Here is a 16,092-nt window from a genome sequence, read left to right as displayed (position 1 = left end):
TTGAAGAATTACTGGATAGTATCTTGTGTAGAAAAAAATGTCCCCCTTCTTCCTCCCAAAGACCCTTTTCAAATACACAAGTTCATAACTGTTTACAAAGTGGATATGGGTCTGTTCTCCAAGGTTATTCTTAGTTTGGCTGCTGTGTAAACAACTGATGTCTATGTGGAGGCTGCCCTGCAGGAGACAATGGGCTGGATAATTACAAGAAAAAGAGTGCAACAGGCACTAAAAATGCATCTTCCATATTTAGTGTCTAAAAGTGGGATAAAAGAAAACACAACATGATGAAAACTATTTATTATCCAGCTATGCTCAGCTTCTCCCCTTCCCCTCCTGCCTTGCAGTTGTTTCCTGGTGTTTGGGAACCTACATTGGCAGAGACAACCTCAATCAAACCATTTTGGGGCTTCCTTCAGAATACCTCAGATGTTTGTCCCTGAGTGGAAACCCTCAAATTTGTTTCTGTTTTGGTTTTAGGCAAAATATCAGGGCCAACACTGCTCCACAGAGATTTCCCCAGGACATTTTGCTGCCTGAGACAAAAAGTTAACCTGGTACAGCTGCCTCCGGCACCCTGCCCATTCCACGTGCAGAAGGTGACTAGACCATCAGGTGAATCCTGATATGATGCTCAAGACAACACCATATCCTTCCCTACACCTGAGGTCAGGTCACAATTTTGCCCTTCAACATCTTACTGCAGCTTTCCAGGATCAGCTGCAGGAAGCAGAAGGCTCACTCTGCCTAAGGATAGGACCGAGGCTGCATCTCACTGTATTGCCGTGTACACATTCAAACAAATTGCATGTCCATTTCTAGGTGCAATTAAAATGTGCAATTAGGTAAAGTTAAAGGGACCCCGACCATTAGGTCCAGTCGTGGCCGACTCTGGGGTTGCGCCGCTCATCTCACTTTATTGGCCAAGGGAGCCGGTGTACAGCTTCTTTTTTAAAAAAAATAATGTTTATTGAGAATTTTAAAATTACAAAAAAGACAAAGAGAAAAAGAAGGAAAAAACAAGAAACAAATAGCAATTAAACAATACAAATCGATAAAAATGAAAATCAAACAGCAAAAACAAAACACATAACACATCAAAATCAGAAAGCAAAAATAGGCCACAAAATTTAAAAAAAAAACAGATCCAATATTCCCAAATCCTTAACTGTCATTACCTTATTTCATTGACCTCCTCACACCTCCCTTTTTTGTATTCTAGTTGCTGATTGTCACAGCAAATCCTTTCCATTTTTCATAATATTCTGTCATTGATTACCTTAATCTATTTTAACTTTATCTTACCATAAAGAACCCTAAAACTTAAAACTTAAATCTTATTTATACCAGTTTCTCATAACCATAGCATATTCTTACATAGTTCTTTTTAAGATTTCTGCTAAAGCCAAATAATTTCGTTCCAACATTTTTCTAATACTCATTAATTTTAGAAACATTCCTAAGTAGAATTTTTTAAAACTTTCTTCCAATCTTTATCCAACGTCTCTTCCTCCTGGTCTCGGGTTTTGTCAGTCCTTTCTATCTCATCCACCTAGTTCATTAACCTGGTAACCCTATATCCGAGGCCCTTAAGTCTCTTCCATGTCCCTTCCGCAGATCTTCTTCATATTTATACCTGTATTTTACTTTGTCTTCTGTTCCTTTCACTCGTGGAGACTCTAGCTTGGCAGTATTTTTGTCCCTTCTCGACAGATCAGCCCCTTTTCCATAGTCCACACTGAACTCCATGTGGTATTTAAAAGCATGTTTCAAGATCCCTCCAAAATTGAGGGTCCCCACAACTACAAACTCCTCCCGGCCCAACGCCAGACTTGAAGAGTCAAAACATCCCTGCATAGGGGGGTCTATCCAGCCCCCCATCTCCAAGCCAAACAAGACTCTATCTCTCCAAATCTGGCTTTTTCCAGGTTCATTCGTCAGGTCCAACAGCTCATGTTCCTGCTGGGCCTCAGTTCCCTCCATCTCTGCCTCCCGGGGTCCAGCCGAAACCTCCTCCCTCATCTGATCTGTCAGAGCACACTCCTGAATTGATTCCTGAGTGGGTTCTATATAGATACCCACTACCTGCCCAGAATTTCTGATCGCAACAGTCATCAAATCCGTCTTCTCATGTAACTGTTCCAATAAGGCACTTGTCTTGCAGAAAGTACGCACCAGAGCCTCCGAATACATTGTTGTACAAGGTCAAAGTCTGATCCCACGATCTTAATCTATTGCAGCTGCATAACTCCCCAGTTCAGATTTAATAACAGTTTCACAAGCTCCCTCTAGGGGAAGAACTTCTATTTGTATCCATCTCTCTTTTTTTAAAAAAAGCAGATCTAACAACAAAGTTTCCTTTTTCAGATATTTTGTCAATTTTTCCCCCCTTTTAACTGCGAAGGAGAACAATGGAATCACTATGTTTCTCTTCTTTTAACTGTCTGTCAAAAACGTTTGCTATAGTCAATGAACTCCGAAAACGTCTGTCCTGACGCCCCGCTCCCAGGTTCAAGACGGTGGAAAATTGCTTTTCTTTACACACTCTTCTGCAGGTTTAAGCAGTCCAGAAAAAAACCCCCCTCTTCTCCAGCTTCCAAAGGGGGTTAGTAATTTTAGATGATGAAAGTTGATCCTTTACAAACGGTTTTCTAAACTCTAGCTTGCCATGTCTTTGCTTTAATCTTTCTACGAAAAGCGGAAGGCTGACTTCCTGTTTAGACCTTCCCGCTTCGGTGCCAAATTTTAAAAAAAATCTTAGTCCAATTTTCCGTTCTACTCACGGGTTGTTATTAGAGTCCAATTGTCCAAATTTAACCTACTCAAGGGTAGTTGTTTTGTAGCCAGATTGTCACAGGAAAAAGGCAGCGCTCTCCGGCAACGGCTATGTGGCTTCGCTCCACGGAAGTAGCAGTTGACTCTCAGCACCGCGCCACTTGCCCCGCTTCGCTCCGGAGCCCGTAACTGAGTTCCTTTGCAAATTGGGGGGCGCGAAAGGTGCCCGCTGAGTCCCACGGTCACAGGCTTCACCCGCCTATGATTTTTTAAAGGGTCCCCGCTTCGCCGTAGCGGAAGAGACCCGATTTCCGTGGAGCCAGTCCCTCCGGATCAGAGGGAGTCCGCCATTACCGATGGCGCCACCCCGGAAGTCCTTTCTCCACCATTCAACACTGACAGTTATGACACCAGTAAGTTTAGTAATTTTAGAGAAGTGTCATTATGATAAAATAGTTCACAGGTTAAAACTTATGTCCTTAAAAAATCATCTGCAAAAGTTGTGGGAGGGTTGTTGTTTTCTTAGGTCTGCCTCAAAAGTTGAATTTCAAAAGGAAAAAGGTTAAATGTTCAAAATTCCAAAGTCAGATTTGAATTCTGAAATTTCCCAATTTTAAAACTGGTACAATAATTTGTTTTCGAATTATTTAATTCTGGAAATAATATTAGGAAAACATCCCAGACCAGGCACAACCACAAGAGCAAGAATTCCAGGGTATGGTCTGATCAGCACTTTGGATGGGAAACTACTTGGGAACCACAAGTTTGCTGCCATGGGTGTCATCATGGAAGAAAGTAAGGATGCAAATGTCAGAAAATAAAAGCAAAAACAAAAAGCAGGATGAAGTTTTGAAATATATTTTCCAGCCAGACTTTTCCTTCTTAAAAATAGTGGCAAAAAGAAGCTAAACTAAACAATTGGGTTATGCCAGTGCCATAGAGGATTCTCAATATATTACCAAATTTTAAAGGCATTTATTCAGTGAAGAAATTGGGACCTTTTCTTACCAATCAGAAGAGACTGACTTATTCTCTTGCTCCCATTTTTCTTGCCATGTTTTTCGCATTAAAGAATGCAATGCACTCTTATTTACCATGTAAACAACTTATTGTTTTTAATCATTTTTTATCAGCTAGAGAGTCATAAAACTAATCTGAATGTCTTCATTTCTTTGCCAGACTTTTCCACTCAACCACCACCCTCACAAACATACAAACATTATTACTCAAAGTTTTGTTTTGGTCTAGATTGTTTAAAATATCTTATGTTGCTATTTACCATTTTCCAAAAGAATGACAACAACTGAGTTACTCTTCTGGGGTGGGGGGGACCTGAATAACTGAAAATATTTGTTGGCAATGCTACAACAAAGCAGGAATAATAACACTGAAAAGTCACTTAAAATGTTTACCTTTATAGGAGAGTTTAAGTCTTGGGACATTTTGTTTAGATGTTACGGACAATGGCAAGAGTATCATTCCCAAGCAGAACATCATACGAAGATGTTGGGTTTTGAGAGATATTGTTCCAATCATTTCTCCGGAATTTTTTCTTGCACTTCTCATTTCTTTCAACAATCCAAAAGAAATCTGTAAAGAAAAATAAAATGTCATTGTCTTTGGTAAAGTAAGATTTGTTTTCTTTCGTTTTTAAATGAAGGATGGCTAAAAGCATTCTTCTCAACGGAAAATATTTTATGATATACTCGAAAAAAATTCAGATGGACACAAAGGAGCCAGACATGCTTGCTCATGGGTAGGCATACTAAGACCCAGGGGCTGGATCCGGCCCAATCGCCTTCTAAATCCTGCCCACAGATGGTCCGGGAATCAGCGTGTTTTTAGTGTGTTTTTACATGAGTAGAATGTGTCCTTTTATTTAAAATGCATCTCTGGGTTATTTGTGAGGCATAGGAATTCGTTTATTATTTTTTCCAAAATATAGTCTGCCCCCCCACAAGGTGTGAGGGACAGCGGACCGGCCCCCTGCTGAAAAAGTTTGCTGACCCCTGGGCTTGCTGAAGCAGATTGTTCATTGGAGTCCCTGGGATATTTTCCCCCGCTCTAAACAGCAGGCTGGGGTTGGGGTCTGAGCTACCCGCTCCCCACAATCCCAGTCTGGATTCTGCCCATCAGCCTCCCCATGTCTGTGATGTATTTTAGACAGCCCATTCAGGCAAATGCTGGCTGCATCACTGATGCCATTTCTAGCTTAGTCCTAAGGTTGCCGTCCCAGGCTTACCCTCAAATGGGGGCTGGGAAGGAAATAAACCTCACTGAACACTATTATTAGTATTATTATTTATTAAATTTGTATCCCACCCTTCATCCAAAGATTACAAGGCAGTTCACAACATAAAACCACAAAGTGGGAACACAAAATACATAATACAGTGGTACCTTGGTACTTAAACAGCTTGGCTCCCGAACAAATTGGCTCCCAAATGCTGCAAACCCGGAAGTAAATGTTCTGGTTTGTGAACATTTTTTGGAAGCCAAACATCCAACATTTGGCTGCTCCTGCAGCCAACTGGAAGCCGTGCCTTGGTTTTTGAATGGTTTCGGGAGTCGAATGGACTCCCAGAACGGATTATATTCGAGAACCAAGGTACCAATGTAAAAAATAAACAAAGCAAGCCAATTCCACCACCTCTAACACATTTAGAAGGACATAGTCAGTCAGTCAAAGGTCTGGTTAAAGAGGAATGTTTTCGCCTGCTGCCTAAAGATGTATAATGAAGGTGTCAGGAAAACCTTCTTTGGGAGAGCATTCCACAAAGGGGAACCACCAGAGAAAAGGCTTGTTCTCATAGAATCATAGAGTTGGAAGAGACCACAAGGGCCATCGAGTCCAACCCCCTGCCAAGCAGGAAACACCATCAAAGCACTCCTGACATATGGTTGTCAAGCCTCTGCTTAAAGACCTCCAAAGAAGGAGACTCCACCACACTCCTTGGCAGCAAATCCCACTGTCAAACAGCTCTTACTGTCAGGAAGTTCTTCCTAATGTTTAGGTGGAATCTTCTTTCTTGTAGTTTGGATCCATTGCTCCGTGTCCGCTTCTCTGGAGCAGCAGAAAACAACCTTCCCGTGGAGTAAGCACATGAAGAATGATGGTTGCAGGGTCCGCGTTGGTTCATATGGGGAGTGACGTACATAGTTCCTTACCTCAATGCCTATGACCAAACCTTCACATAAAGTCATGGCCTTATTTGATCCCAAACCAATATGTTGCGTGCTGTCTAGTTATATGCCCCTTAGGGAACAGGGTGGTTACGGGGCCTCGACACGCAAGTGGAAAAAGGTAAGCATGCAATCCTTTCCTAATCTTTTTATTTCAATTCTTTTAAGATGATGCTTCTGAAACGGGATAGAAGGTCTCCCCTCCCAGAATGAGGGCAGGGGTGGGCAGGAGCCACCTAGAAACAGGGGAAAGTTTCAGGGGGAGAGATGCAGCCTCCAAAACTGCTGGCAGAAGCTGCAGAGCAGCAGGAATCTCTCTGATGATTCTGAGTAGAGCAAGTTCTCCTCTACCTGTGCCTCTTTCTCAAGCTGGAGAATTCCAATCAGGGATTTCAAGAGGTTTGTGTTCTTTCAGTGCCCTTTGAGCGCCAGCAAAAAAAATAGCGCCCACAAATCCTTACATTAGTTGCACGTCTGCAGCTGCAGGTGCCAGGAGGGGTTGCCAAAGAGATGCCTGCAAAGGGCTGGAAAACTTGTGAATGGAGTGGGGGGGGGGCGGTGTTTAAGCTTAAAAGTTCAGCAAGGAACTGCACATGTTCCAGTACATAACTGATAGTGTGTGCATTTTTGTCATTTGAATACTCATCGATTAATGGCTCATCCCTTGGTAACTTTCAGCCAGACATGCAAGTTGCTTAGGCATTTTCAGAAGTCCCCCCCCCCACCGCATGTTCTCTGTTGTGCACACAACCAGCCCCCACAAGTTCGGCAAATGTTTGGCATGCACCCGTGCAAGAGGTGAACACGGTATTTCTCCTTCTATGTGTTCAGCAAACATCGAGCGGGCACACTTCTGAAGCAGACTGTTTTCTCCATGGAAAACCATTGTCCTTGAGCTGACCCTGAGCAATAGGAACGTTTCATGGATAGCAATTAGCCAGTGATGGGTATTTGCACATGCAAGCTACCATATGATGCTGCAGCCCAACCAATGATGGCATTGCTTTTGTATCCAGCCCACCTACTTTACGGGTCCTAAGATGTGACGTTCCAGCTGGCTGCTGGACATCTGCACAAAATCCCTTAGACAGAACCACTCAGTCAAGAAATCTCCCCACCCCCTGGCAATGGACGACTGTGAAGATATGCAGGACAGGAAGGAAAGGGGGAAATGAGCTTGAGATGAGCACATCTCGGCAGGCTCAGCTGAGCAAGAGCCTTTGAACGGGAGGAAGAGGAAGTACCTTCAAGTACATGAGGAAAATGTGAACCAGCAAATAAATAAATAAATCCAAAGATGCACTTGCCTGCTTTCGGCAAATGCTGAAAATAGCTACAGAATGAACATTTCTTCCTCTGTTGAGCAATTTTTGTTTACTGAAGACATTTGTCCTTTGTGTGCATCTCCCGTTTGTCTATTTATTTAAAAATACAATCTCCTTAGAACACAACACACTAGGCCTCCTTTATACACAAGGCAGCTGCTCAGCAACATCGAGGCCATCTGAGTCTCCCTCTTTATTCATTGAGGACTTGGCTGCTGCTGGAGTTGGATCCCCATCAGATTCCAATTTGTTGCTCCATCTCCTAAAAGCAGAAGGGAGACCTCGAGAGCTTCTCTTAAGAGACTGGTGGTTGTTTTGTCAATGGTGCCCAAGGGACATCAAGCCATAGGAAATTCCTGCTCCCTCCATCATCAAGGGTTAATGAGATCCATGCTCTGAGCGAAAAGGAGCCACTGTTTTCTGTATGGACCAACTCATTCACATTCTTTATCAGACACAACTCATAAAGGGGCTTCTGCTTTTGGTTTAAGTCTATAGTATTTCTGTTAAGCGTTTTTCTAAGAATCCCTTTTGGAGAGATCATGAAAAACACAGCAAAGATATGGCGGGGGGGGGGGGGCAATGCTTAACAAGGGTGGAGGGAGGGCCTTTTTCACCCTGAGGACCACACTCCCTCGTGTGGGCTGCGTGCCAATGGTGGGGAGTCAGAGGCAAAAAGTGGCCAGAGCAATGGATGTGAGCCTCCCCTTTGTATAGTGGGCTACATTCCATCCATGCAAGAGCCAGAGGTTTCACATACACACAAACAGACACCCAATCTCCCCCTTCACCACCCCGGCAAATGAGGCATCATCACAGGTCAAGGACATGTTCCAACTAGGCGAAAGCACTCGATATCACAGCACAGGGGCAGCAGAGCCTAGTCCATTAGGGCAAGTGGGACCGGGCCATCTTAAGCATATCCAGCGCCGTGGTGCAAAGATCCCTCTGGCACCCCCCCCCCAGCAACTCCAAAACAAGGGAGGGGGCGGTGGAAAATGTCCTCTGCCTCCCATACCACCCTGATCCCCAGCGTGGTGGCGGTGATCAAGCAGGAAGGCTGTGCCCCCTTTTGCCAGGAAACAGGAGAATGACGACGACCGGGAGCAGTCTCTGCAGGGATTGCTCTCCGCCCGCGGAGGCTTGGGAAGGAAGCTGCACACCTGCCAGCCATATAGTTGGCGGGATGCAGCTGGAGGGCGTGCAGGGAAAGGGGAGGCTGCCAGCAAAGCCGCGCAGCTCCCCCATTTGCTGGGGCGCCCTTGAGAGGCCGGCGCCCTGGCGCAACGAACCACTAAGCCCTATGGGAAAGACAGCTTTGAGTGGGACACTACCCTACCAGCCTTCAGCCAGCACCTACCATCCAGGGAGTGGCACGGCCTGTCAGCTCCCTTCTCATTAGTCTTGGCATTGCCATTGTAGAAGGCAAGAAGATGGGGGGGGGACTAGAATCAGTCAGTTAACTCTATGTGCTATTGGCTCTGGCTCCACCGACTCTTGGGCTCCCTGCTTTCTGCTCCACCAATCCCAGGGAGCACCAGTCTCCACTGGAGCAGCAGCAGCAGGAAGGAGCAGGTCTTGGGAAAGTCCGGAGCAGCCTTTGACTAAGTCAGGTTCCCCACCTGACTTAGAAGGCAAGGTTTAGTCAGTCCCTTTAAAGCAGACATTTCAGACATATTCAAGCTGCCCATGACTCCTATCACAGCCGAATCACCTTCAAGGCTAGGGTGTTCCCCATAACAGGCAAAGGGGCTAACTCTGCCATGCATTCTCGCATGCCACAGCAAAGTACTTACAGGTTTACAGTGGTGCCTCGCAAGACGAAAAGAATCCGTTCTGTGATTCTCTTCGTCTAACGGTTTTTTCGTCTTGCGAAGCAAGCCCATTGACGAATTAGCGCTATTAGCGGCTTTTAGCGGCTTATCGGCTTATCGGATCAGCTGATAAGCGGCTTGGCGGCTTAGAAAAGGGGGGGAGGGGAAAAAACCCGCAGGAACTCGCAAGACATTTTCGTCTTGCGAAGCAAGCCCATAGGAGATTCGTTTTGCGAAGCACCTCCAAAACGGAAAACTCTTTCGTCTAGTGAGTTTTCCGTCTTGCGAGGCATTCGTCTTGCGGGGCACCACTGTATTCTGATCACACAATATTCTTTGTTGCCGTATGGAAATGAGGAAAAATTCCAGTTTTAGTGTCAAAGAGTGCAATCCTATGCATGCCTATCTGGAAATAAGTCACTTGTGCTTACTTCCGAGAAGACATAAGCCCATTTATTTCAATGGCTTTACACCGAGTGTGACTATCGCTGGATATCACCCATAGGATTGGGGCTGTCTTTGACGTTGAATGGTCACTTCCATTCAACTCCTCTCCACAGCCATGTTAATGGAGACATCACCCTTGCTACTATGTTGCATAAAGGGAGAAAAAGAAACAGCACACACCCCAATCTCTGATGAAGAGCCACACTACATAGTTTCACATTTGCCCTGCTTCATGTCTTGACAGATATCTGAAAAAGAAACTGTTCATTTCCCCAACAGCAGTCAGATTTACAGGGTGATCATCGGCATGTTGCGAAGCCCACAGTGTTCAGTGGGACCTACTCCCTAGTAAACACAGTGCACAACCATATCAAGTCCCACTGAAGTCAATGTCTTTGGCATCAGTGAGCAAGTTTAGGACCACAGCCTTCAAAGACCAACTTAGTTAACATCAATAACTGCAATGATACCACAAAACTGTGGAGCTGGAGCCAATTGATGGATGGTTAATTTATTCCAGGCTCTCACAGCAGCCAATAGGAGTCAGTGTAACTATATGAGACTTCATAGGCCACTCTGTTCAATACGATATCCAAATGCAACTTATAGCACTTGGGGAAGGTTTTGCGGTTTAGCCACAGAGTCTTAACGCAAAAGGGTTGTGACTCACCCATAAATTCAGCCTGTCAGCCTTGACTGACATAATACCCATGTTATTATTCTTAAACTACATTAACTGGATCCAGAGAGAGTTTTAAAGGAGCCATTAATGAGACGGTTCCAGGAACAACGTTGAGTATGCGTGTATAGAAAGACGTATCAGGTGCAGTGCACTGCAGTGGGATTTGTTTAAGAATAAAAAAGTTGAACATGATGTGCTAACAATGGAATGTCAACCTGCCTTTTCATTGCAAGGCTTAAGTTGACGATTGTGAAATAACCTTTAGAGTTATCACATTGCTTATTGTAATACTGCGTGCCTGAGGGCTGGGAGTTCAATATCAGGTAAAATTGAGGTCATACCCTTTGGTCTCTACCAAGCACTGTGATGAATGAAATCACAGCAATCGCTGCTATCCTCAGTTATTGTTACCAACAGCAGTTATTTTCTGTCTTGGGACTGTAGCATAATGGTAGAGTGAACTCTGGCATCTCCAGGTTTAGCAAATGATGATGGGAAAGAGCTGTAAAACCCTGGACTTTCTGTGATGTCTACTTTAGGCTTTTGTCAAGGTGGGCTTTGTGCTGCATTTTGGATCTTTTATTATTAATGGAATTGGCTGTGCCTTCTCCCTGCTTCCATTGATTTAAAAATGGGACACTATCAGGAGAACTTCTCCAGTGGATTGTGTCCAATATAAAAAGCTATTCACTGTGGCTTATGCCCAAAGGCAGGTGTTAACAGGAGCTTGGAAGAGAGATGGATACGTCATTCTCAAGGGCCAGGCAGGATTCCATAGGGGAGGGGGGGAGAATATCAGTTGAACAAAGCACTTAAAAAGCACTTATCAAGGGTCAAGCTAACCTCAAAGATATTTGGTAGAAAAGTCACTGATTCCAAAGGTGAGATCTAAGGGGGAAAAATGCATACCATGATGGCTTTTACTGGACCACCATCAACAAGAACCTGCAAGTTGCCTCCAGAAAGAAAGAAAAATTCAGTCCAACGCCAACTTGTTCTTGTGCTACAGCTTAAGCCCGTCTTAACTACATACTGAATGCAAATGTTAAGAGGAAATCTCAGCTTGGGGAAAGGCTCATTAGTTTCAGATACAGAGAAGATGCTCAAGCAGTAACTTCAGGGCAAATGCAAGAACAGAATCACCCACATCTGAAAGAGAGAGAAAGCAGTGTATCAGACTGTTTCCAGTGCAGTTAAAAGATGGGCTCTGTAGCGTTTTCCATCTTGCTGGAATCAATCACAGATCAGTTCTGTCTGCTCCATCCCTTTGCATGCCGTGTTTTGTTTGCATTTTGTGGACATTTTCACTTCGTAATGCCTTCATTAGCAAATTATACCCAGTCACCCTAATGCATAACCTTTGAGCAGAGGCATAGCTATTTCATCCAGTACCCGGAGTGGTGGGGATGGGGTGACCCACCCACGGGGCAGAGCAACCTGCCCACAAGGCCGCTGCCCCGATCCTCGCATGGGCAGTGCCACCGCCATGATCTGCAATGGGGCCGCCGCTCGCTGTAGGCTTTGGAGTCCCGGGCGGGCGGGGGGTGGAATGTCACCCCGTCAGGATGGCACCCGGAGCACGCCACACCTGTCTTGCTCTGCCTCTGCTTTGCAGAGAGCAGGAGAGGTAGAATGCAACCTTGCTGCCCCTCCTTGATCACTCTGCATCAGGGGCAGCATCTCATGCAGGCTGAGCCCTATTGTACATCCACCCAGCCAATGTCCCCAAAAATCAGGCTTAGAAGAGGCTGAGCGCAGAGCCAAGCATGACATGGCTTCAGTGGCCAGCTCCCTCTCCTCCTGCTGCTGCTGTGGAGGGTGGAAGCAGCCCCCCATTGGTGGCAGAGAGGAGGAGGAGGCGCCAGCCACTATAGCTGCACTGCCACCGTGTTCAGCTCCGGTCAGCCCCCACGATCACCCTTGCAAGCTGGCACCTCTACTCTGCAGCTTTCGATACCATCCTCCTGGATTGGGAACTGAGGAGGTGTGTCACAGTGGTTCTGGTTCTACCTAGAATCATAGAATCATAGAGTTGGAAGAGACCACAAGGGCCATCGAGTCCAACCCCCTGCCAAGCAGGAAACACCATCAGAGCACTCCTGACATATGGTTGCCAAGCCTCTGCTTAAAGACCTCCAAAGAAGGAGACTCCACCACACTCCTTGGCAGCAAATTCCACTGTCAAACAGCTCTTACTGTCAGGAAGTTCTTCCTAATGTTGAGGTGGAATCTTCTTTCTTGTAGTTTGGATCCATTGCTCCGTGTCCGCTTCTCTGGAGCAGCAGAAAACAACCTTTCTCCCTCCTCTATGTGACATCCTTTTATATATTTGAACATGGCTATCATATCACCCCTTAACCTCCTCTTCTCCAGGCTAAACATGCCCAGCTCCCTTAGCCGTTCCTCATAAGGCATCGTTTCCAGGCCTTTGACCATTGGTACCTATGGGACCCAATTGAGAGAGGGTGCTTTATTGGTGCCGGGCAGTTATGCTATGGACTGAAACTGGGCACTTTTATCTTGAGTGTTTTTTAATGCCTATATGAAGTTGCTGCGACTGCTCCTTATGAGTTTGGGGGGCAAGTCACCACCAATATACCAATGACGCTCAGCTCTGTTTCACCATAACATCAGGAGCCTTGGACTGGTGCCTGGATGCAGTGGTGAGTTGGAGGAAGGAAAATGAGCTGAGCTTGGATCTTTACAAGACAGGTGGTGTGGACGAGTGGTTCCTGTGTTCAAAAAATCGAGTAATTGCTTGCTCTGGGCAGGGTTGCCCTCTCCCTGAAGAAGCAGGTTCATTATATGGGGTGTTTCTGGGTCAAGTTTTGTCCCTGGGGGGCTAGAAGCGCCTTTTGCCACCCACCCTTGGGGTGGCAGCTGCTACCATTTCTGAACTGGGAGACCTCAATTGTTCAGGCACTGGTGACTTCAAGACTGAATTACTGCATTGCACCCTGTGAGGAGCTTCCCTTGAGCTTGACCCAGAAACTGTTGTTAGTGTAACATAGTGCTGCAACATGGCTCCTGGCAGGAGTGACATCCGTCAGCATGCAGCATGCTCAGAGATGTGGAGTGGCTGTCAATTCGTTACTGTGCCAAGTTCAAGGAAGTAAAAAAGGTAAAGGTAAAGGACCCCTGACAGTTAAGTCCAGTCACGGATGACTCTGGAGTTGTGGTGCTCATCTCGCTTTACGGGCCAAGGGAGCTGGCATTTGTCTGCAGACAGTTTTTCTGGGTCATGCGGCCAGCATGAGTTAGCCACTTCTGGCGCAACGGAACACTGAAAGCAGAACAGCACATGGAAACACCGTTTACCTTCCCACCGGAGCGGTACCTATTTATCTACTTGCACTTTTTTTTGGGGGGGGGGCGTGCTTTTGAACTGCTAGGTTGGCAGGAGCTGGGACCGAGCAACAAAAGCTCATCACGGGGATTCAAACCGCGACCTTCTGATCAGCAAGCCCAAGAGGCTCAGTGATTTAGACCACAGCGCCACCCGCGTCCCCCAAGGTACTACTATTAGTATATAAAGCCCTTAGTGGCTTAGATATCTACATGTTTTAATCCTTTTTTTGCTGTTAATTTTAATTATCTTGAAATGTTTTTAATTGTTTTTAAATGATATCGTTGATAATTGTAATACTTCTTCTAAACCACGTAGAGGTTTCACTACCATCAAATGGTAAATAAATTTTATTAGATATACACTTTTAAATTCATCCACCAGTAAGATGTGCATTTTATATGCATCTCTTATGTTAAGCATGTATTTTTGTGCAAACATTTTGTGCACTGAAATTTCAGAGCAAAATTCATAAAAGTGAACATTCCAACTGGGACCTGTGTTCTGATCCTCGAGCAAGTTTGGGAGTACCAGACTGGGCCAGTCTGCTGTGAGAGGCAAACCAAATGAATTCCTCCCCCAAGCCTAGTCCAAAGCTCACAGTTCCCAGCAGACAGGTCTTCTGAAGCTTGCACCAGCTTTTCCAACTCATCTCTTGGACCATAAGCCAAGTTAACACACACTGAAGGATTGATCAAAGCCTTGCTTTGGTCTGCGTCTCCAGTTCCTAAGAGATCATCTTGGACTCGGTTGATAAGAGCTGCGCTTGAAATGCGTAGGGCCCAGAATGTCTGCTTATATCCACAAAAACCCCTTAGCTCTTCTGTATCAGGATAGCACTCCTTGAGTTGCTTGTGTGCAATTCTACTGTGACAAAGTAGACCACAGAAGGGACAACTCTTATCTCTCTAGCAGGGAGGAAGGGTGGTGGAGTTTGATCATAGCCAGCGAAAGAGAAAGAAATGTGGTTTGGCTAGCAAAAAGGAAGAGGAATATGGGAGGGGAGACAACTGCATAACTGCTCTTGCTTTGGTAAACTGGGGCTACATTGAATATTAGCACTTGCTGCCTGGACCTCTGCCTGCGGTACATAAACGATTCTTGCAGGAACACCCAGTTCTCCAGTATTCTCTCCTCACAAGGGAACTAACCTTGTAAAAAGAACAAAAAACACCTTCCCTTGAAACTTATTCCCCACTTGGGAAGGTGGGGTGAGCGAAACATCCCTGTTCTTACCATGTCATCACCACTGTATACGTCTCTTAGCTCCTAATACTAGGAGGTGCTATTGAGAAAGAAGTGCGTTCAGCTAATAGGAATGCTTTCAGAGACGTTCTGCTTTCTCCAACTAGGTTTTGGATTCGCATTTTTATAGTCAGTTGATGCAATCCAGAAAAAAGCTCTCAGGCCTCAGCCCCGTCAGTTCCAGTGGAATGTGTTGCTCACACATAACGGACTTTTGCTGGATTTTGCCCAGAGGGTAAGAGGAGAATACATGCAGGAAAAGTGCAGAGCACGGTACCCATTTCTATGTGCACTCAAGCATATTCCCAAATGGAATTAATTCCACACACACACCCCTACAAATGTGCCTGGATTTTACAGAAATAGAATTTGTGAGTCAAAATGCTTATGCAGCACTTAGAATTGATTATCTTATGCAGAGCAAGTAATTCAATTTCAACATAGCCTAAAGTTATGGATTTCAATGGGCTTTTGCTGTCGTCATTTTACCAACTCATCACACTCAGTTCTCATTTGTCTAGGCTGATATTGGGGGGAAAGTAGCTTAAGATAACCCAGAGTGGGCTACATGCAAAGAAAAAGAAGGAAGATTGAGCTCTTAGGACCTCTCCCTTTCCCCGTGAATACAGCACTACATTTGCCCTTCTGCATTGATTCTTGCCATACCTGACCCAGAGCAGAACTGAGTTACAAATTGGCTAAAGAAGAACAAAACGCTTAATGGAATACAACCCATGAAGGTACTGCAGGATGACTGTGAAGACCTAGTCCAGGAATACTCATGCTTACGTGTAACTGTAGATGCTTCAGAAAAGAACTGTACATCACCTTGAAAGGTAGGCTGTGCGTCTGCTTTCTGGATGTGCTTATAGTTTTTGGTCCAGATCTGTGCATGTATCACTTTCCCTGGATTGGGGGGGGGGCGGGGACCATAGAAGCAGAATCCTAGGGGCTGAGTTCCCTTCACACATCCCTAAAATATTTGAGGGGTGCGCCATCCCCAAACTTGATGGGTATTGCCATTCAAATGGTGGGTGCATGCCACATCATGTGATCCATTAGGCAGGGTGGGGCCTACTCCCCCCAAATAATAATAATAATAATAATAATAATAATATTATATTCAAGTTGGCAGTCCTGGGTGGAACTGTTCATTGATCAAGCACTGAAGGGAAAACCTGTATTGATTGCATTAGGAGTTGTGTTAGCATCTCAGTTTGCAATGATTTTAGTATGTGGCGAAGAACCCTGAGGACTACGTAGTGTAAGAATAAT

The 16,092-nt window shown here is 45.2% G+C and overlaps 1 protein-coding gene across 1 annotated transcript in view; it reads right to left on the bottom strand.

The window, feature by feature from the left end:
* SEMA3D (semaphorin 3D) overlaps positions 1-16,092 on the bottom strand; it is a 184,828-nt gene that overhangs the window by 117,819 nt on the left and 50,917 nt on the right. The window contains exon 2 of the mRNA XM_081191628.1: positions 4,188-4,365. Coding sequence (XP_081047754.1) covers positions 4,188-4,341 — 154 coding nt within the window. The 5' untranslated portion in view covers positions 4,342-4,365. The remainder of the gene's footprint in view (positions 1-4,187; positions 4,366-16,092) is intronic.

This window comes from Podarcis bocagei, assembly GCF_964188305.1.
Source record: "Podarcis bocagei genome assembly, chromosome: 4".
NCBI lineage: Eukaryota > Metazoa > Chordata > Lepidosauria > Squamata > Lacertidae > Podarcis > Podarcis bocagei.
This window is presented reverse-complemented; position numbering and strand designations above follow the sequence as displayed.